The sequence below is a fragment of the Vidua macroura genome, chromosome 3, assembly GCF_024509145.1.
Source record: "Vidua macroura isolate BioBank_ID:100142 chromosome 3, ASM2450914v1, whole genome shotgun sequence".
Lineage (NCBI taxonomy): Eukaryota > Metazoa > Chordata > Aves > Passeriformes > Viduidae > Vidua > Vidua macroura.
This window is the reverse complement of record NC_071573.1, coordinates 91,730,208-91,752,058: the sequence shown is the minus strand read 5'-3', so window position 1 is coordinate 91,752,058 and position 21,851 is coordinate 91,730,208. Positions and strand designations below refer to the sequence as shown.

General features: G+C 41.4%; 2 protein-coding genes across 5 annotated transcripts; one reads left to right on the top strand and one right to left on the bottom strand.

Annotated features, from left to right (window-relative positions):
• The first annotated feature begins 734 nt into the window (after positions 1 to 734).
• TMEM14A (transmembrane protein 14A) lies at positions 735 to 9,041 on the top strand. Of its 2 annotated transcripts, none has more exons than XM_053972766.1 (5): positions 735 to 829; positions 2,093 to 2,178; positions 3,828 to 3,929; positions 7,363 to 7,450; positions 8,462 to 9,041. In XM_053972766.1, exons 2-5 carry the CDS (start codon positions 2,103 to 2,105, stop codon positions 8,499 to 8,501), a joined length of 306 nt encoding a protein of 101 aa, XP_053828741.1. In that variant the 5' UTR covers positions 735 to 829; positions 2,093 to 2,102; the 3' UTR covers positions 8,502 to 9,041. The 2 variants fall into 2 exon arrangements, with proteins under 2 accessions (XP_053828741.1, XP_053828740.1); XM_053972765.1 differs by lacking the exon at positions 735 to 829 and adding an exon at positions 978 to 1,507.
• Positions 9,042 to 10,499: 1,458 nt separating this feature from the next.
• LOC128804705 (glutathione S-transferase) lies at positions 10,500 to 21,192 on the bottom strand. 3 transcript variants are annotated; one of them, XM_053972758.1, is made up of 7 exons: positions 21,114 to 21,192; positions 17,110 to 17,216; positions 15,674 to 15,725; positions 15,266 to 15,398; positions 14,562 to 14,703; positions 11,603 to 11,734; positions 10,500 to 10,839 (listed from the first exon to the last, which is right to left on the bottom strand). In XM_053972758.1, the coding sequence occupies exons 2-7, from the start codon at positions 17,194 to 17,196 to the stop codon at positions 10,717 to 10,719; spliced, it is 669 nt and encodes a 222-aa protein (XP_053828733.1). In that variant the 5' UTR covers positions 17,197 to 17,216; positions 21,114 to 21,192; the 3' UTR covers positions 10,500 to 10,716. The 3 variants fall into 3 exon arrangements, with proteins under 3 accessions (XP_053828733.1, XP_053828735.1, XP_053828734.1); XM_053972760.1 differs by lacking the exon at positions 21,114 to 21,192 and adding an exon at positions 20,667 to 20,766; XM_053972759.1 differs by lacking the exon at positions 21,114 to 21,192 and adding an exon at positions 19,804 to 19,928.
• Positions 21,193 to 21,851: the final 659 nt, after the last annotated feature.

The following is a 21,851-nucleotide window of genomic DNA, read 5'->3' as shown; positions in this document are numbered from 1 at the left end:
GCAGGAAATGCCCACCCTAGAGCAGGGCACAGTAACAGAGAAGCTTCAACAGAGTGTGCTTGCTGTCCTACTGCCCTATTGCACCAGCACAGCCAAGACTCACAGAATCACAGAACTGCTGGGGGTGGAAGGGACCCATGCAGATCGTCTAGTTCATTATTAGCACCATGCTCTGTCCAACTGCGCTGAAACTTCGTGTGGTTTAGTTTATGGCCATTGCTCCTTGTCCTGTTGCTGCGCACCACCAGAAAGTCTGGCACCACCCTCTCAACACCCAGCTTTGATTTATATGCATGAATAAGATCCTCTCTCATTCTTCTCGACAGAACAGACCCAAGTCCTGCAGTCTCTTATAAAAGAGATCCTCCAGATCCCATGTCATCTCTGTGGCCTCTGCTGGACTCTCCCCAGTAGTTCCATGCCTCTCTTTTACTGCGGAGCCCAGAACTGGACGCAGCACTCCAGATGTGGCCTCACTAGGGCCGAGTGGGGGGGGCGGGGGGGAATCACCTCCCGTTGGCCACGCTCTTCCCGATGCACCCCTCGATACCATTGCCCTCCTGGCCGCAAGGGCACTGCCGGCTCATTGTCACCCACTCGTCCCCCGCGGCCCGGCTCCGCCGAAGGCCGCCAGCCGCCGCTCCGCCCGCGGCGCTGCGGGCGGGCCGGGCCGCGCCGCCGCCATGACGGGGACAGGCGCCCTCCTTCCGCCGCCCAGGGGCTGAGCCGGGCGCGGCGCTGCGGCCGGGCCGGCGCCCCACGGAGCCCGGCGGGCGCGGGAGGCGGGGCCGGGGCCGGAGCAGGTCGGAGGGAGGCGCGGCGGGACGAGGTACGGCGGGGCTGAGCTGCCGCGGGGATGGCGGGGGGGAGCGGACGGCTGGGCGGAGCGGGGGCCGCCCCCCGCAGGCGCCTGCCTTCGCCCGCGGGCTGCGCCGCCGCGCTGGGAAGCGAGATGCGGGCTGCGGGCCCGGGCGGGAGGCGGCCGCGAAGGCTGGGCACATCCGAGGCCTGGGGATCCCTGTCCCCTGCATCCCTGCCCCCGCCTCTGCAGACCTTGTTGTCCGGGGTGCAATGGCCCCCTAAACCCACCTTTTGTCCTGAGGGGTTACGACTTGGGGAGGAGTGGGCTCGCTGCGAGTTGCTTATTTTTAATACTAAAGGCTTGACGTGAAATGCTGACGGAGCACTCTTTGCTAGCACCCTTTAACACTCTGGCCAAGGGCACACGCGCTGAGTTATAAAGAAGGATGTGCTTAATTTGGGTGGAGGAGGGGAAAGGTGTGCCCCACTGATGGCAGAGAGGCCGTGGTGCTGCAGGGGCTGTCTGGCCGCAGAGCACTGCCATTCCTGCCTTTACACAGCACTGCCATTCCTGCCTTTACAGAGCACTGCCATTCCTGCCTTTACACAGCACTGCCAGCCAAGTAGGGACCAGCATCACAACAGAGCCTTAAATGCTTTCTGCGGAACAGAAGCCTAACTTCAGACAATGCATCAAAATGTAAAGGTGAAATAAAAGGGGCATAGATACAGGATAAAGTACCTGTATGTGTAGCTTCCCAAAACAGCCTAAGTTTCTGTCTGGAAACTTTGAATAGACTCTAAAAATGTGTATTTTTACCTGGTGCAGGATTTGTTACATGCTGCTTGAAGTGCTCCAGGTATAGTGTGGTTGAAAGGAGATGAAAGCACTGAGCTGAGCACTCAGAAGACCTATATGTATCCATAGGGCGCCCTCAGCTCAGCAGCATGGCACAAGTGCAACAAAACATGCTTTGGATGGTGTCAAGCTTTTTGCCTGTATACATGTATTTGTGACTGGGGAAAATGTGTGCCACATATATCTCAAAAAAATCTCTAATGGAAATTAGGTATACCCGTATACTGGGGTGTAGGGAAGGGCAGCAGTTAGTGAAAGGATGGTACAATAGCCAACAGGCACACCTTCACCTTCTGAACGTTTTGACACAGTAGTCAAACACGACTTAGGAGAGTGTAGTGTTATTTAGAACCTGTTAAGTAATTATTTCTTTTTTACCAGGAGGAAGGAGTTTGTTTGCCTTCAGTTGCAATATATTTGGTTTTTTTACAGAGCTGGGACCATGGCTGTTGACTGGATTGGCTTTGCATATGCTTCATTGCTGGTGGTTGGAGGTGTTGTAGCATACACTCGTAAAGGTTAGTACTGGGACAGAACGATTTGGAAATGAAGCATTTGATTTCTTCGATGCAGTGTGAGACATGAAAACTTTGCTGTAATTAGTACAGCTGCATTTTACATCCATCAAATGCTGCTATAAATGCACTCAGTTTCATGAGATGTTCTTGGGCCAACTTAAGCATTTAAGTGAGTTTGTTTTCAGGGCAAAGAGTGGAGGTTGTCATGTTATCTTTGACTTTAAATGCATTTTGGGCTTTCTCATCTCCTTTTAATCATTCCTATGTTGAGCACAGTATATCCTTGATTAAAGCTCATTTTCTACAGAGAAATCCAGGCTTGATCCTTACATTTCCAGACGCGCGGGGCGGGGAGGGGGGAACCCTCTACTTGCGGTGGTTAATTCTCTGGTACTGTTAGAATTGTGCCTTTTCACAGTAAGATAACGAGTCAGGTTTTCGGTGGCAGTGTACCACAAAGCGCAGTTTCGGTATTCCAGGGATTTTTGCAGGGTGGCAGCGCCGTGGCCCAGCTCAGCACCCGGCAGAGGTCGCAGCGGTACCGAGGCCGCGCAGGCGGGAGCTGCGGGCGGGTTCCCGTCCGCTCTCCGCAGAGCCCCAGCCGCGCATCGGTCACCGTCCCTGTCCCAATGTCCCTCGCGATTCTTTGGTTTAGGGTCACCGTCTCCCTTCGTAGTGTGTACATGCTTTGCTCTCGGAGACACGGCTTCACATCTGAATTTCTGAGAACGCTGTGGTTTTGTGTTTGCAGCCAGCTGCACTCACTGACTATCCCATTCACCTGTTCACTCTTTAATACTTGGTCAATCCTCATGGATTATTTTTTATTTTTTATTTTTTAATTTTTTTTTTTTTAATTATTGGTTATGATTTACATTTTCTTGCAAAGTCTTGATTAAAAATACTCAAAAGGATTGGGAACTAAATGTCATCGGGGGTCTGAATTCTTTATAAACATCTGGGGATCAGCTTAATTCAAATAATGTCTGCTGTGCAGATTCTACGCTTTTATCATATGGTACCAAGACAAATGTCTTTTCAGAAATTTAAAATATTAGGGATATATCTGGGATTTATGAACCAGTTTTTCAATAGCATTGCAAGAAGATGTCAAGTAACTTTTAGAAGCCCTGTTTTCATCCTCACTGCCAGGTTTTTTTTCATTCTTTATTCATTAAATGTGCTGTTGGTGATGGCATTTCTTTGTCCAGGACTGTTGTCAAACTGAAAGGCCTGACAATATGACCACACATGTTTTCCAATTTACTCTTTATATATGTTGGTACATTTCTACCATTTTTGGAGACTCCCAAGTGATGTAAGATATAGTTAAAATGAACATGCAATTCAGAGAAATTACAAAAATCCTTGTTAAGTATGATAGAGAAAATAGCCAAATTTAGGGTTGTATTTTTCCCAAGTTGAAAGTATTACTGGATCCTGATCATCTCCCTCTAACTTAGTTGACTTTGCCCCTAATCCCACATATTAGAATGACCCAGTTACAGAAATATTACATGTCCATTCACACTGGGTGAGGCAAGCTGGAATGTGGCAAAATCAGTTCTATTGTAGAGAGACAGCTGCTGTATAAAGATTGAGCTTGAAGACATTGCATTGAGAAATAACACTTGAATGATTTCTTGCAGGTAGTAAAATCTCTTTAGCTGCTGGACTCGCCTTTGGCTCTGTGGCTGGTTATGGAGCTTACTGTGTAACATGTGATCCGAGAAATGTGAAGATATCATTGTGTAAGTGTTTCACTACAGTAAGCAAACAAAAAAACAAGCAGCATCCTGAACTGCATGTAAAATTCTCTTTTTAGTAAATTTTGGGTATTGCTTTGGTTTAAATGTTGGGTTTTAACTAGAGTTCAACACTTCAGCTTAGCTTGCAAAATTCAGGAGCCATTTACAAGGTAAGGCAGATCATTGACACAAAGTCAGTAGATGTGTGTGTTACCACCTGGCAGCACCTCCTTTTATGAGATGTTTGCCCAACATTGCACATATTGTGAAATCCACCTGATAAACAGGAGAGAGTACTGCAATAAAATCGTTAGCGTTACAGATTGAATTTTGCAATTTGAGCAGTAAAGTAGATGTGGGATCTGCTGTTGCATAATGTAACGTATCCTCAGCTCCTAGTGAATGGAACAGTTTAACTTAGTGTTTTTCCTTTGCTATTAAGAAAGGCAGGATACAGACTATGCAATAGTTGTCATGGCAGCTAGTTTGCCATGAAACCCTCATGGAGGCAAAAAACTACAATCCCTAAGGGGGACATAAACCTTGCACAAGTGAATTTGCAATAAGAGCTGTTGGGAGCTTGTCTCACTCATGGTTTTAGCAAAGGTGGTCTAGGCTGTGGTTTCATGTGCAGAAATGCATTCAAAATACATTTAATCCAGATTGTGTGAGTACACAATTAGTTTTTCTCAACTTAGAATTTGTGATATACTGTTCATTCTGGCTTTGTGCTTTGCACCAATCACAGTTATAAGAATTTCCACTTAAAAAAATATTGAGTAGCATTGACAGCAAAGTGTTCCCAGCAAGTTCTTTAGTAAAGGTGGTAATTATGGACCTGATCTGCTCCTAGATTTAAGGCCTAGATGGCCTTAAATCGCATTTCCAGTTTTGCCACCATGACCTTGCTCAGATTAAGCTATCTCACTGTTTAAAAAAAAACCCAAAACTTTGTTTTGGAATGAAAACATAGCCTTAAATATATGTAAATTTATAATCATTAGTGTGAGATGCTTTTAAGTAGTGTATGGTATTATACTTCTATGGGTCAATTAAATCGCTAAGTTAGATACAGAATTTATGGAAAAGAAGATTCATTAAAACTTAATGTATGTTGCCTGTTTCCCAATTCCCAAGTTTTGAAGGGACTAATACAAAATTCTCCATTATTGTGCTTTTGAATGTCTGATATCTAAAATAGCCACTGTTTTGCATTTAATGTAGTCGTAGGCATGTGAGGACTTTATCAACTGGAGAAATGTATAGTACTTATTTAATAGAAGTTACTGCAATGAGATGAGATAGAGTCTACTACACCTGCCTTATAAAGTTCTTCTTACATAAAGTAAAAGGAACAAGGACTTTTTAAAGCAGTCTTAGTTTAGAATGTTTACAAAGAAATGTTTTAATTGCTTTTTAATATAAATTTGTATATCGCTTTTATGGAAAACTAGAATGTTTTCACTTATGCCTAACACACCAAAATGTGAAAAGCAGCTAGAGCACAAATGAAAGATAGAAATTAAGTGCGTGGAAGAAAGTGACCACGCTCAACTTAAAAACCACTACAGTAAATTATAATGTAAAATAAAACAAGCACCCAAACCTTTAAAAGGTTAGGAAATCTAAAAACACCACATCCATCCAAACCATAATTATTTACAGTAGTTTTCACCTATGCAAGACTCTCCTACAGTAATTTAGGTAATATTTTAGTATAAGACCTTGATAGCAAGGTCGTTGTAACTTATCCTACATACAAAGCTTATGTAGCCAGTGGGTACCCCAGGCAAATTCTCTTAGTTGTTTTATAAATTACTATTTCAGGCATTTTCTTACTTCACCTGAAATAAGCTCTGTGTTTTCTTGGATACTTTAATGCATTTTTATGCGTTTGAAGTAGATTTAGAAATTCAAATCTCAGTATGCAAGAGTTAGTAGCATTCACAATGCAAGTTGATTCTAATCTGAATATGATTCACTGGGTTAATTTGTCTTGATTTATTAAATTTCTTTGCTTTAAGGTGAAACAGTGAATGTATAGCGCTTTCTAAAATCTGGTCTGAAAGCTGAATGTATTAAAAAGCCTCTGGAACCTGTGAAAAGCCAGGTACTAGCAAATGGGGGAAAAAAGAACATTAGCGTGAATATGCTTTGTAGTTTGTAATAAACTGCAAATATACTCAGGACTCTGGCAAGACACATGCTGTGGAATAGTTCACTCTTGAGACATTCCTGAGAGGATCAAGGCTATGTGACTGGAAAATAAGAGCAATGGATAATGGAGCATAATATTTTTTTTTTGCAGGGTATCTTTGATGAGTGCACATAGTTGGTAGAGTTCTGTAAGATACTTGTAACTGTCAGGGCTTGTTTTATATGCTGAAGTGAGTTTAAAAGTAATTTTTGATACCTATGAACACAGGACTGGCCCCAGGATTAGACAGTGGAATTTGAAGAGAATTAGCCAGATGGTTTAAGTACTCCATAAAAAGGGAAGAGATCTGTGTGACTGCCATTACTTTGGCTGTGAGAATGACAAAGCCCAGCTGCTCATGAGAAGTCCTGCCTCTCTGCCCACTTCTAGGAAGCATTTCAAGTGACAGTTCTTTAATGAAGGTAGCTATCTTTGCAGTTTCATGTGTTCTCCTCAGTCTTCTCATTTATGTAGCACTCTGCAGCCATAGTTCAAAGTGAAATCCCTATGCCTGATGAGTTCAATGCTGCCTCCATTTTTAGATAAGACTGCTCCAGGAAGAAGATGCAGTTTCTTTCATAGTTGTTCTTTGCAGTTTGTTCTGCATTTATTGCCCTCTTGGGCTGCCTACCTTTTGTCACAGGCAAGGATGGTTCTCTCATAGCAAAAGGCTCCAGAGGAATTGTAGTCATGAAGAAGGAGGTATTAATAGCCATATTTTGTAGCAAAAACAGGTGGCAAACCTTCAATATAGTTTTTAAGGCTCAGCACATAAAGAGCTAATATTCTAAAAATAAAACAGACAAGAAGTTGAATGCTCCAGCTCCTTGAATAGTTAGAAAACAGCTGCAATGATCTAGGGTGGTGGGATTTATAAGACACTATTCCTGTAATTCAATATACATGTGACTGCTATGGCCAAGATTCTTTGTACTTTGTTGGTATCCCCATGAATTTAGATATGGGTGAGTAGAATTGACTGATTGACAAACTTACCTAGTCTTCATGGGACAGGATTTAGCATTCTGCTGCACATGGAAGCTTTATTTGTAGCTAAAAGAAATCATAATGGTGTATTTTGGAAAAGCAAGAATGTTTTTACAGACTCTGTTTCTGGTCTAATGTTTCACTAAATTGCAGTTCATAGGAAAACAGCAAGGACCTTTGATAACTCTGTGTGTTCCTGAGTGGTCCACTGAGAAAAGTGAGAACATAAATATATTGGATTTTTGTTTACAGTTTCATCTTTTCTTTTGACCATTATAATGGGAATGAGGTTCAAGAGGTCCAAGAAATTAATGCCAGCCGGACTAGTAGCATGCCTGAGGTAAATACATATTGCAGATCTTATTGTAAAGATTTCACTGGTTTTCAAATAGTTGCCAATTCACACCTGATTCAAGGCACTGCTGGTGGAAGTCACTGTCATTCAACAACTATACAGCTTAAGTGAAATTAGTTTGGAGGTCACAGTCCTGTTTCCAGTGAGCAGCTTTTTCATCTTACTAGGCAGATACAGCTGGTGAGAAGTGACTTTCTCAGCACAGAAAGGAGAGGTCAGCAGTTAAATATGAATGCACATTGATAAGGCTTTTGGAAAAACCTAGATAAGCCTTAGTGTTTTCAAATACATACACATAAAATTAGTCCAATTTCATACAACACAGTCATCTTAAAAAAAAAAAAAAGGCCAACACTTTGGTTTAGAAGTGCTGTATTCAAAACTTCTGGAAGCACAGTACTGTTGAAAACCAGGACATTTCTGACCTAAGAACTTTGGCCAGTATTAATGCAAATTAAAAAAAAAAAAAAAATAAATCTGTCCCAGCTGCTTTATTGCTGCTGTTCGGCATTCTGGAAAAATTTTTGAATCTATTAATTTGGAATTAAATTATGGAGTAAGTTCAAAACATTTTTCCCAATGAGTCTGTAATGCAAAACATTTTCCAGGTGTAAATCAGAATCCCCATCTTCTGAAGGAATCATATCTGTTGCTTTGTCATTTTAATATTACAGATTTAATATAACACCATTCTGCTTTACTTCAGTTACATACAAGGAGGAAAAAATCAGAAGCAATTTGTCAAAATTTAAGCAAAATTTAAGAATCAGGACTTACACTGGAAAATGTTACTGTCCACTGTGGATTGTTTTTCCAGTCTAGGTGGGCTTTGACTTTCTAGACACTGAGAGTGGAAATCTGGACACTTGAAAAGATTGCTTAATAGAGACTCTAGTGTCAGTTATTTATGAATGAAATGTTATTTAATGATTACTTTCACTGATTTTGCTAATGAAAGCCATATTTATGTTTTCTTGTTTTGGGGTTTTTTTTCAGCCTTTTGATGATTTTGAGGCTTGTTTTTATGCTGCTGTAGGAGATTTAGAACCGAATATGACTGCCATGCCCACCAAACAGACACACTCTCTGTACTTGAAAGACAAGTTTGAACACAAGTCTTACACTGCATTTATATTTTCTGTAAAAGATCTGTACCTGTTAATTGATTATTGACATGTGGTGATACTTTAAAATATTTTTTAAAAACTAAAGCAAGTGTTTTGTTGGTATATTTTGATCTACATTGATTTAAGCAGTCTATTAACTCATGGGATTTTTCTTTGTAAGTTTGATCTCTTTTAGGGGTGCAGAGCACCCCAGGAAATTGAATTACTCTTGTACTGTATCTCTGAAAGAATATATATAAATACATGTTTATGCTAAAAAGGTACCTTGTATTGAAGTATAATTTTGTAGTTTCTGAGATTAAATAATCAGTTCTAAATAAAAAAAGTCTTGAGCCTGTACTGTGTTGCACTAGAAAACCAAATTCCTTTCCAACCCACATTCTTGTTCCCCTGGTTCTAAATATAAAAAATCAGTGTTCAAATAAAATGTAAAGTGGTTGAAGCTTATATGTTTTTTAAGCAGAGGAGTGAGCCATTTTTTCAATGAAAGAGTCTGGTGCTCTGCTTTGTACTCAGTAGTGGTTTAAAACATGTACCATGCTGTAAATTGCCAGTGACAAGAACCATGACTGAGGTTCGTCATGCTGCACAGAGAGGTTCCAAGCTCTCAGTACTCTGGAACAGGTTTGCCATTCCATTCTCACACAGATTATCTTGCTGAATTCCCCCCAGAAGCAGAAGAGACTGTTCAGTTACAAACTGTTCAGGGATTGAAGTTGCTTTGATTTGTGTACAAAATAAAAATTCCTGGGGTCTCAAAGCTTGGCTAAGACTGTCTTCTGGTGTACAGGGAAGCAAAATCATTAGGAAGCCGTATGGGTCGGTGCACTCTTGAAGACAAACAGAAATTTTGCTGCTTTTCATTTTTTTCATACAAAGCTTGCTTACGAAGGTTATAATGTATCATGGTACCACCTCTGTGATGGTTCCTAAATCATAGCACTTGTTTGGAAGAGAGGAATAGCCCAGTGAAATGAGTACTGTGCTGGGCATTGCTAAGCACCGCTTCCAGCTACTGAGGTCATTTTAATGTAAACCTGTTTGGAACTCAGCAGTGCCCAGGTGACTGAGGCACTTGTGGTTTGTACCTCTGAGATGCACATAGCTCTTCTTAGGCACAAGTCAGGGAAGGAGTTCACTTTGCTGGGCAGCAATTCTTCATGTACACTGCCTGACTGTTTGCCTAATCAGTTGGAGTCCTACTGAGGAGAAACAACTAAGTGCAAATGGCACTGTTATGGCAATGTTCTTAAAGGGAACAGTGATTGTTCCCATGAAATTAGGGTAAAGAATCTGACATAGTAGTGCATGCTTTAAGCACTATACTGAGGTAAAACTCACTCTTACTGAAAAAGTAAGTAGCCAGTGCACTTGGCTTTATAACTGTGGGAAATGACTGCAGAAGGTAAAACCTTACAAAAAAGCCACTTAAGGGGCATTTGCCTCACTGACCAGCCAGTCAAGCAGCAAAAAGAAGAGCAAGGGAATAGGTGCTCTTCAGTGGATGAAAACCACAGCAGGCCAATTAAACATAAGGACTTTGATCTTTCAGTGAAAAAAATCGCTCCTAAAGATTCATGTGGGGATTAGAAAAGTTTTTTTACTTCTGCCCATAAACTTAAAAGGATAATGAATTTTAATTTTATTTTTAAAGGTTTTATTTACTTAATTTTTAAGCTCTGAAATACAGCAGGGAGACAGTGAACTTTCTAAGAGACCACCTAGAGAACCAACCCAAAAGATTCTAGGCCTGATGTTAAATGACTTCTCCATTTTCACAGTGTGGCTCCTGTCTTTGTCAGTTTATAAAAAGGGGGTTGGGGATCATGTGGCTTTTCTACAGTACTCCAGAAGCTACAACTGAACATTTTACCCAACCAGGCATGCATTGTAATTGAACACACACAAAGTGTCAGCATATTTTATTTCATATAAGTGCTTCATGAAATTCTTCTTTCTGGACTCAACAGGTCCAAATTAGCCTTTTACTCTAATTTAAAAGTGTATTCACAGTGTATTGTTTCACTGGCCATATGATGCAAGTTACAGAGCACATCTATGCATCTATCTACTCTTATAAAGCAAGCTCTGGTGATATACTACAGTTGGGTTATCTTCATCAGATTAGATATTGAATATTTTCCTCACAACAGCAACAAACTTCTCATCTGTTGGTGGCTTCCTCTGGCTGCCAGGCTGTAAGAATTTTTTGATTGTTGGAATGTTGCTGATTCTTCCTTTAAAAGCCTGTAAGGAGCAGCAGTAAAGCCAGTGAGATTAAGGAAATTATAATTCCGTCCTTTATAGTTTAAAGATCAGGTGACTTGAATTTTTACTTGTCAGTCATATTTATTAAACAGTAAAAGCTTTAAACAGTAAAAGCTAGTAAAAAGTACTAGCTTTTTCTGATCTGTAGTGCTGGTGCTATATCTTAGTTTCCCAGATGGGAATGGGAGAAATTATTATTAAAGAGTTAAGACTCATCTAGTAAAAAGTGGAAGAAAAAAATGCCATATCCTGGATCCCAATCCTGCAGATATATTTGAGGGAAAAAAAAAAAAAGGAAAGGACAGGAATATCTCAGTGCAAAGCATTACAGAAGTCAAGACATATGAAACTTTACTGCTCTTTGTATATCATTTCTTAAAAATGTAGTTTTGCTGGCAAAAATAAAAGGACAGGAACTGCAGACACACCAAGCCACAGACTTTCCTTCCAGATGTTGTTGCTGTGTTTGAAGACATGGAAGTAGCAGTTTAAGGACCAAACTGGTAGCAGTAGTGAGTGAATTCCTGCCAGCTGGGAACAGCTGGGAAAAGCAGAACTGGAGAAAGGTGAGTCCCCAGCAGCTCTGAGGCAAGGCAGCACACTGAGAGCAGGTTTTTGTAGTCAAACAGGCCAGAGAAGTGTCAGTACAATGGCTCAAAAGATGTAAACATCAATTAACTTTTAACAACAATCAGTGAAATTTGTTTGTTACCTTCCATATGGACACCAGATGATTACTAACCTGCAGCAGAGGGAATGCAGACAGTACATCAGGCTTACATTCTTCTACCATTAAAATGGCTTCCAGCAGATGGACATCTGCCCAGCTTAATTTGTTGCCAACAAGGTAATCCTGTCCATGATCTTTTAAGGCCTATAAAGTATGAACAAATAAACAAAAAGATTCACATGGGATGTAACAATTTTATCTGGGTATTTCATTGCAGACAGATTTCTGAAAAAACACAGCAGAGCAAAGCCATGCAAGAACCTATGAAGTTAGAAAGTGATACATAAACAAAAAATTAAATCAGAATTCATGTTTCAGTGTGTGTGATCCCATCTCACTCTAACCTACTGCACCAGGTAGCTGTATACCAAGTCAGTACCACAAGAAAGACTTCATCACACAAAAGAAACAAGACTAAAGTAATTGGCAGAGAGATAGGCCAGTTTACATGTAAGCACACCTTGAATTTTTAAGAAAAAAGTGAATTACCAGATGTTTCAGCAAAATTTGAGACTGCTGATTACAGTTTGAAATATGAAATTAATGAAAGAATGAAAGAATACAACCTTCCCACCCTTTATCCTGTAAGGAAGGACTCCTTTATGGCAAATTGCTGATGCAAGAATCACAGCCTGCCAAAGCTACTAACAAGTGTAGTAGACAAGTTGAGATGAACATTGCAGCACAGCTTCAGAGCAGTTACCAGCTCTCCAGCCTACCTTTGTCCTGAAGACTGTCACCCGCCTATCAGGAGCAAGAGAAGGCCATGTCTGTGCCTAAGTCACACCAAGGCTACTCTTAATTAACAAATGTGCAGTATGCATCAGTCTGTGACTCTGGAAGCCAACTGCTTCTCCAGGCCCATCTGCCAGTTCTACCATAGAGGCAGCAATCATGGGCAGAGTCACAGCTGATCCCTTCATGTAGTTACTTCCTACACTGCTCTAACAAGGTCTAGCACAGCTTGTTTATCAGACTGTGTGGAAACTCCCAAACATAGCATCAGAATCTGATTGTCTGCAGGGCTTTGTATTGTCTTTTGCTGCTTCATCTGGCTGCTGAGTGTTTAAAGTGAACACTCACAGCTAGGTATGTTTCCTGTCAGCTTCCTGAATGAAAAACACATAGACTGCAAACCCTGATAAGCTGAATCAATGGACAGCTTAAACAGCTGGTACAGAAAGAAAATTATTAACCATTTTAACAAAATTAACTAGGCTAAAATAATGGAAAAGTTCAGCTGCTTCTTTATGTAAGCAAACAAAGATTACTTTAAAGACTCTCCTACCTGGAGTATACATGCTAAAACATCACAACAGTAGTTTATGCCACCTAGGCATTAGAGAATTCTGGTGCATTTTTTTATTGTTTAGTAACTTAAAATACGTATCAGACTTTTAATCTTTGAAATATTTGGGTGTGTAATCAATCTCTCAGCACAGCCCTCCATTGGTATGGCAGTGGATATATATGAACTGTGATTACAGAAGTGCTGGATTATGTCATTTACATTGTTATTTTACAGGGCAGCCTCTGTGGGATTTGTTTTTGCAATTTAAGGCTCTAATAAAGTGGGACATGAAATTGCATCAAGTCCTGTATTTTTTGAGTGGACTTCAGCTGCCTGGTAACAAAGGCTTCAAGCTGGAAACCCAGCTCAGCTGTGAAACAACACAGCTTTGTACCCTTGGCAGATTTCCGAGGAGACCACTGTGCCCTGAAAAAGCACTGTGAGAAAGTGTGTACAGCACAGCCACACATAGTGCGAAAGGAAAAGTTACAAACAGAAACAAACTTGTGAGATGAGGATCACAGATGGCTCAATTCAAACAGGAAAATCTTAACACACAAAAAAATTAAAATATTCTTACAGGAGAAATAAAACAACAAAGCAAACAGCAAGGTGGTAGAAAATGGCAGTTCAGTAACATCCAGGCAATGTTCCAGGGAGAAGAAAAGAACAATCCATCCCCTCCTGACCAACTCCTCCCTAGCCAAGAAAGCCTCCTCATGTGCTCTAAGGGGATGGCAGGCATACCAATGCCTTCCCTCACAGCTCAGGCTAACTCTTTGCTGCATGCTAGCCTGTAAATAATTGCTTTATGCTTTCTATGTTACATGTATCTTGCTTGCAGAGCCTCTCTGTGCACACCTAAGGATGCCCAAGTAGCAATTCAGAGAATGAAAATTGCAGTCTCTAAATATAATACATTTAAGCAATGGATTTGAGGAAGAACATAGAATTGGATCCTTAGCTGTAAAGCACAAATATATTTAACTTTGAATAGCAAGAATAAAGGAGGCTGAGTGGGAGACCTTATTGTTCTCTACAACACCCTGACAGGACGATGTAGTAGGGTGGAGGTCGGCCTCTTCTCCCAGGTAACCAGTGACAAGACAAGAGAAAATGGACTCAAGTTGCACCAGGGGAGGTTTAGATAAGATCTTAGGAAATTTTTGTTCATGTAAAAGGTTGTAAAGCACTGGAACAGACTGTCCAGGGAATTGGTGGACTCACCAACCCTGAAAGTGTTCAAGAAACATGTGGCTATGTCACAGGACACAGTTTAATGCTGAATATAGTAGTGGTGCTGGGTTGACAATTAGACTTATTGTTCTTTAGGAGGTCTTTTCCAACCTTAACAATTCTATAACACACTACACTTCCAGACAGTAAGTACTGAAGGCTGGCACAAGTATTGAAATGGTGCATTTAGGCAAAACACTGGGAGCCATCAGCAACTAAGCTAGGTTGGAAAAGAAAGACAGCAAAGAGACCCAGTACTGAAACTGGCCAAAAATTATTTTGTGGCCCTCTTTTCACGTTGCTGGATACTGGCTCCATCATTCATTTCTAGAGTTCTACTGTCATGTGCCTTCTGGAAGGTACATGTGTGGGAACAGGGAGTGGGGCAGGAGAGGGAGCCCGGAAGTCACTGTCTTTGTGAACTGCTGGTGATCTATCACTTACCTTTTCATAAACAGGGAAGTACCTGGTTGTAGCTCGTTCAATGATTAAGGCAAGATTCTTTTCTTTTGTGTCAGCTGGTTGAAAAGGGAGATACATGATCATTCCCATTAGGTCTGTAGTTCCCTCCACGTACATATCAATCCTGAAACAAATATTTTTGTTCAACATGTATCATTCAAACTTTCTTGATTATTTTCCTGAAATACAACTCTGAAGTGATCACTGAGTAAAATGTTTATTAGTGAATGTAACGTAATACACTGGTTTATTTTCTTGGTTCTTCCACTTTGAGAAAACTTCCAATTTTTTTCAAAGCACAGATTGTAAAACAGGCTCACAGTGTATGCAATAAGCAAGATAAAAGGCTGTAAATAATGTATTTAAGGTGGAATTCATCTGCTTTCCATTGATAATCTGTTCATTTATGCTGTGGGAGAAAAGACTGCATATGCAAAACACTAGGGGAAAAAAAAATTAGTTTTGAGGTCTAGTCATGAGAGGATGCTGTCTAGCAATTGCCAGTCCATAATAATCTCCACAATCTCTGGAGCTGCCCTTCCATTCTCACAAAATAAATGCTCTACAGTTAGTGACAGTCTGTTAGGTATACTCACCTGTACGTGCAAATACCTCACAGCAACATTCTTTCTGTAAATATTAACAATCAGGGAGGAGTGTTAGTAAGTGGCACACTTTTACCATACCAGGCTCTCTCCTTCAGGTCCTTCCCATAGAGGTTGTGCTTTGCTGCAATGTAGCTGAGGATGGCTCTGGTCTGCACCATCCTCATCCCATCCATCTCTACCATGGGCACCTGCTGAAACAGCAGGACTCCATCTAGGGAAGAAAAAGGAGCAAGCTACTCAGACTGCTGAAATACTACACTGAAAATAAGGGAGAGACCTGGTAAGAGACCAAGACATTGTTAATTCTCAGGGATGAAAGCATCCACAAGGAAGCAACTCTTCTTTGTTAATTCTCAGGGATGAAAGCATCCACAAGGAAACAACTCTTCTTTACAGGTCACATAATATTGCAGCTCTTAATACGTCTTGTTGTTCTTTTGTTCTATTTGTGTGAATTTATGTTTATGTTACAGTTTACAGACTCACCATTGCGCAATTTTTCTAAGTCTTCTTTTGTCTCTATGAATTCTTCCTCAAACTGAAAAGTAACAATAGAAAACAACACTGTCACTCCGAAGGCAGTGGAGAAGTGGAAGGAAGTCTGGCAGTTAGAGTCCACCTTTCCACACTATTCTCCATACTTTTCTCACTGTGTTTACCCTGTCGAGGAATCCATTCAGTGCCAGTAGCTGGGTAAGCAGCTGCAGTTCCAGCTGCTCATGGGGCCCTGGGAGCCCGAGGCAAGAGCTGGGAACTGCCTCCCTTTGCACAACAAAGGGCATGGGGACCTGTGGCACTGGCCAGGTGAAACACAGCAGGAGCCCATGACCCCAAACCTTCACTTATGCTGTGAAGGTATAAAAGACCAGTAGTTTTCTTTCTTCCGGGTGCCTCCCTGGAGGTATAATGTTACTCTGTTGTTACACCACCATTAAATTATTTTAAGGACTGATGAAAGGCTTCTGGGTGGTCAGAAAGGAAAGTTTCCTTAAGAGACCTCCAACTTCATCTCTGCTCCAGCAGAGACTACAACCCAAGACTTTGGTGTCCCCAACCCCACAGGACTGAACAATGCATTATGCTCCAGAAAGAATTTCCTCATTATAAAGACCAGAGTCACCTGCATGAACCATAAATGGATACCAAATCACTCAAAAAGCAGCTGGTGCCACATGAAATATTAAGAAACTTCTTGTAAATTATGCCTCTTTTGCACAGCATTTATCTCCCTCTTTAATCCACTGGATTTTTTTTTTCTTTTTAATAAGGACATTTGAATGAAGACAAGATCTTGGTTTCCTCAGCACTCGTGTTCTGCAAATTCTCTGTCATCAACATTCTCAAGTGAGCACCATTTTAAAAAGCCTTTTATTTCCAACTGAGTATAAATAGCTTCAAAAAACCATATTCAAACAAAAACTTAATGTAGAAATTAAGATGTCTTACGATGGCCTTCACCTGATGTGAATCTACATAGATCTCCTAACACTGCCATTGGGGCAGATCTGCTGATTTATCCTACTCAGGTCCTGACCCAAAGAACAAAAGGTACTTTGTTTGGAGAGAATGTTCAAAAGTTTTCATGTGGTATGCATGGTCTTTCAGTGGAAAAGACTCATGAGATACAGGGAAGTTATGAGCATTGAGAAAAAGTCAGTTTTGTCTGTAGCAACAATTTACAATTTCAAAATATGTTTCAAAAATAACACCCATCAATTCTTTTGTATGTTAAAATCTCTTCGCTGTGTAACTATGGCTCAAGGAATACATGAAATACAACACAAGAGTGTATCACTCAATCTGAGCATTCTGCATCACAATATGTGAGGATGTGCATATCCCTAAGCACAGATGCAATTGGGAAACCCTTCCAGAGAATGCCTAATTTGATTACAAATCACTTTATAAAAAATGGTACAAACCTCAACCCCAGCTGCTGCTAGCAGCCATCGGATTGACTCCATCTTCCCCCTTCCCTTGGTGTAGTGCAGCTTGGGTTTCCCCGCCATGATTTCAGAGTTCTTGTTTCCTGATAAAATCAAGATGATGATCTTATGGAAGCATGCTTTAAATTAGCATTTTGAATGTCCCACTCCAAACTACTAAATACAGTTGGATAAACGAGAAAGTAGAAAAACAATCTAGTCCTTCATACTTGTGCTTGATGCAACCAAGTTTCCTGTGGATTAATGGAATAAAAGAAAAACTACACACTACCAGAATATGCAGCCATTCGGCCACGTCATGACAATAAGCATCTCCTAAATAATATATTATTGTAGTTTTAACAGCTTACTGGAGTTTTACAACCAAAGCAGAACTGTAGGGTATTCCTGAATTAGCACATTTTTAACCTTGCAGTGACACAATCTCTTCAGTAGGTGTTGGGTTTTGTCACATGTCATACCATACTTGAAAAATGTACTATATCAAATGAATGGCTTCCAAAGAACACCAAACTAGTGTCACCAGCACTATTTTCACCTCTCTGACAATTCAGAGCCCTGTGCTCCTGTGCCTTTACAAATATGCTTTTAAAAGCAACATATATCACCAGGCCTACTGTGTTCCCTATCCAGCTGCTACAGTCAAAATGTAAGAGATTTATATTCTATCTGCCCTGAAAATTTAACTTGAAAATCAAAAACCAAACGGATGGAACTGACCTCTGTTGAGCAGATAAGGCCTGAGCAATGCCCCTGGCAGCAGGGGGTTCAAATCAGCCCATCAAATGATGGCACAGGGATGAAACACTTGGTCCTTTCAAATTTCCCTACCATGTGCAGTCACATGGCACTGTATGACATGGGCAGCTGATGTGAGCTTGCCTGATGCTGGAAACAAAGCTAACACTGTACTCTTATCACTAATGGGTCACAGAAGAATGAAACAAATTTCCTAAGACAGAGGCACAGACTAACAGAATGCTTCATTGTTAAGCCAAAAGCTTATATGTTCACAGGCAGGCTTATTTATGCTTGCATACACTTCACAATACATAGCTGAGCCACAAAGTAAAAATTTTGGCCATAATCCCAAGGCATCAATAAAGAGGCACAACAGCACAACAGTGACAGGGGAGACTGCATCCTTGACCCACTCCACTGAAGTCCTTTGTGTTGGGTGCTATCTTCCACAGGCTCTAGAGCACACGCCATCACTCTGTTAGGAACTGACTCACAGGAGAAAGAGGTGCACCCATCCAAAATGCAGGTCTTCAAAACCACTGCTCAGCTTCCACCTAGCCCTGTGTCATAGTTTAGCAAGAGAAGGATTTTAAAACTTCCAACCACTAAAAAACTAGACATGAAAAAACCCAAGAACTTCCTCTTTTCTCTTCCACAAGTTACCAGCAAATCAAGTAAACATTTACAAGGCCCAAACAGCATGTTAACCCTTTCAGTACTTCAATCCTCCCTCAAATAAGAAAAAAAAAAAAAAACAAAATACATACATATTAAAAAAACCATAAAAACATCAGTCAGTTTAAAAAAAATCAAATGCCAGATAAAAAAAGATAAAGAAATACCTTAAATTTAAAACTAAAATCCTCTTATAAACTATAGAGAAAAAACCCTTTTTCCCTGTAACACATAAAACTAAAAAAAATCAAATTAATATCAAACATAAATTTCCATATTAAAATACACATTAAAATAACTGTAATCCCATAAAAAGTTTAAACAAACAAATAAAATGTAATACTATACCCACAAGGAAAAATAATCTCTTCCTAAAAATAAAAATAATTTAAAAAATAAATAATAAAAACTTTTACCTTTAAACAACTAATCTTTAAAACAATACCCATAAATCAACATAAACCATTAAAAATAGAAGAAAGCTTATAAAAAATAAGAAGAACTTCACAATTACAAATTTCCCCAAAATACTACAATTTGCAAAAAAAAAACACAAGAAAACTGGGGTTTTTTCCTTATAGAAAAGTCTCCATAACATTGACAAAAAAGACTTCTCTCCCTAAGTAAAGTAAAAAACCACTATTTTAAAAACAGTAAACTGACTAAAATTTTAAATTTTGTTTCTTTACATTAACAATAAGAAAAAAATATAAAATATATTCTAAAAAAATTGTTCTAATTTTTATTACTTTCTTTTAGTTACTGTTAATAAACTTTTCTTTATACCCTTTTAAAATTTTAAACCTACTTTACCTTTCTCCTAATCCTACCTCACAACAAAAAATAAACACATTAACAATTAACCAACACCAAACCCACCACACTCTTAAATACATTAACCAAAAAAATCTCAAAATTTATAAAATCTCAAATTAACAACCCAAAACCACTACACAAAATTAGTATTTCTACCCAGTTTCAAACTGAAACCACCACACCCTGGCAGTGTCTGTGTCCCCAGACACCTCAGTCTCTGGTAGCAAAGTTCTCCTGATACAAAAAGATGTGCTTGTCAATAGATTGTCTTGAGTGCAGCTGGCACCTACTCCAGCACTGCTGGATGCCCAGTTAGATTTCTGACACCTGAACAGCAACAAGGCACTCAAAAAGTGACTTGGCACAGCTCCCTTACCAGGCCCTACACACACAGGACCATGACCTACACTTCATTTCTACTTCCCATGTATGACTTACACTATAACAAGTAAGAGACGTCCTGAACTTCTATACTTCAAAGTACTTCATTCCCTGATGCTCAGAAAGTAGGTGCTGGTCTCAGCTTCAGCAGAGAGAACTGCACTTAAACCCTCATGGACTGGACAAACACTCTAACCTCCAGCACGTGGGATCAAGGCTGAGAAACACACTAGTAAGGACAGGCTAGCAGAGGCAGAAAGAGCAAACATCCTTGACCTCTCCACAAAGCAGAGCTGGAGCTGATAAAATTCAGCCCACGCAGAGCCCTGATTGCCAGTCTCAACTCAGTGCTCCATTGAAAACAACCGGGAATATCTTCCTGCAAATGAACTGCTAAAGGTCCGAATTTGGGGTTCAGGCTGAACGCTTACATAGGGCTGCAAACTATTTTGGTGACCCTTTTATGGATCTGTAATGAATATCCCTTTGTAAAATAGTGAGTAGTGATAAAAGAGTCACAAAATTGCCAAATTGTCTTCTTGAATAGCAATAATGGACCTGAAAATTAATCACAAACTTTCTTGATGTTTTAGTGCATTGGACCACAGCCACGCAGGTGTCAGAGAGGCAGCTACTGCTGTGATGGCTGTATTAAAAACACCTCACATTGCTTTGTCCAAAACAATTCAGGCACCAGCCTTTCAGTGAGGAACAAGTAAATTAATTTAGCAGCAAGCTTATAATCTGATCCAAGATCTGAAACCTTCTTCCTAGTTGGATAAGGGCCCCAGAGCAGTTCTCTGCAACGCTTTGTTGCTCGACCCCGTCCCGCACGGGGCTGTTCCACAGGACGACCTCGCAGCACAGCGCCGCACCGCCCGGCTCGGCCTCCGGACCATCTTAAGACTGCATCTGCTCACCAGCGGGTGGTTTCCACTGGGGCTCGGGCCAAGTCCGGCTTCGAAAAGCTTCCTTCCACCGCCGCAGCTGGGAGGAGTGGCTGGACGAGGGGAAAGTACTCCCAGAGATTGCAAAACTTGCACTCCGAAGAGCAGTTTCTCTTCAGCTTCCCCGCTGATCCTACCCAGAGCCAAACACACACCCCCTTCGTGCTCACCCTCCCGCCCGTCTTGGTCCCTGCTGCAGGAGAGAAGCTGGGGAATAACCCCCGGACAAACTCCGGGAATAACCCGGCGGAGCAGCACGGCAGGACGTTCCTGGAGAGCCAGCCGGTCTGTCAGGCACCTCGCCCTTTGCCCTCCGGGCAGGAGCCCTGATCCCGGCAAAAACCACTCACTCCACCGGGCTGGCACCGCCCGCCCCCCGCCGCGATCCCCGCCGCGACCCCCCGCCCGCCGCCGCAGTACCGTCTGCCCGGGCCGCTCCGCCGCCACAGAGCCGACACGGCACCGAAACAGCACCGACACAGCACCGACACGGCACCGAAACAGCGCCGACACAGCACCGACACGGCACCGAAAGAGCGCCGCGGCAGCACTGACACAGCGCCCGGCTCCGCCGACACACGACCCTCCCGCCCCGTCGGGCGGCCGCTCCTCCCCTGGGCTGCCGCCGCTGCCGCACCGTGCCCACCGCCCGCCTCCGCTGGGCGCATCACCAAACTCTACCGCCGCAGCTCGGGGAAAAGCCACCTCAGCCTTGTCTCTGCAGTCTTGCCGAGTTTCTGTAGCAAGATGTGGAATATGCGAACATTTTCTTGACAAAGGATGTGATTTGATGTTTGGTCTTTGTACACTTTCAAGCCTAATCGACAAGAAAAAAGTTCTAATCTGTGAAACAGAGAGCAGCTACCAAACAAGGTCTAAGTGAAGTCCAGCTGTGGGAAAGAGAAATTACTTGTCAGGAGAATTGCCTTGTTAAGGGTTCAACATGTTTTAATGATCTCAAACCTAGGGGGAGCTTAAGAAGGCTTGGAAAGAAGGATGTATCTCTGATAGTGGATACATAAAATACAGAATTTGCAGGCCACAAGGGCATTTGGCAGAACTCCCAAGATAAGGAAGAAACTAAAAAAGCCCACTCAGCAACTGTGCTGAGATCAGCTCTGAACGGGTAAAAGATAATTCCGGCAGGGAGAGATTCCC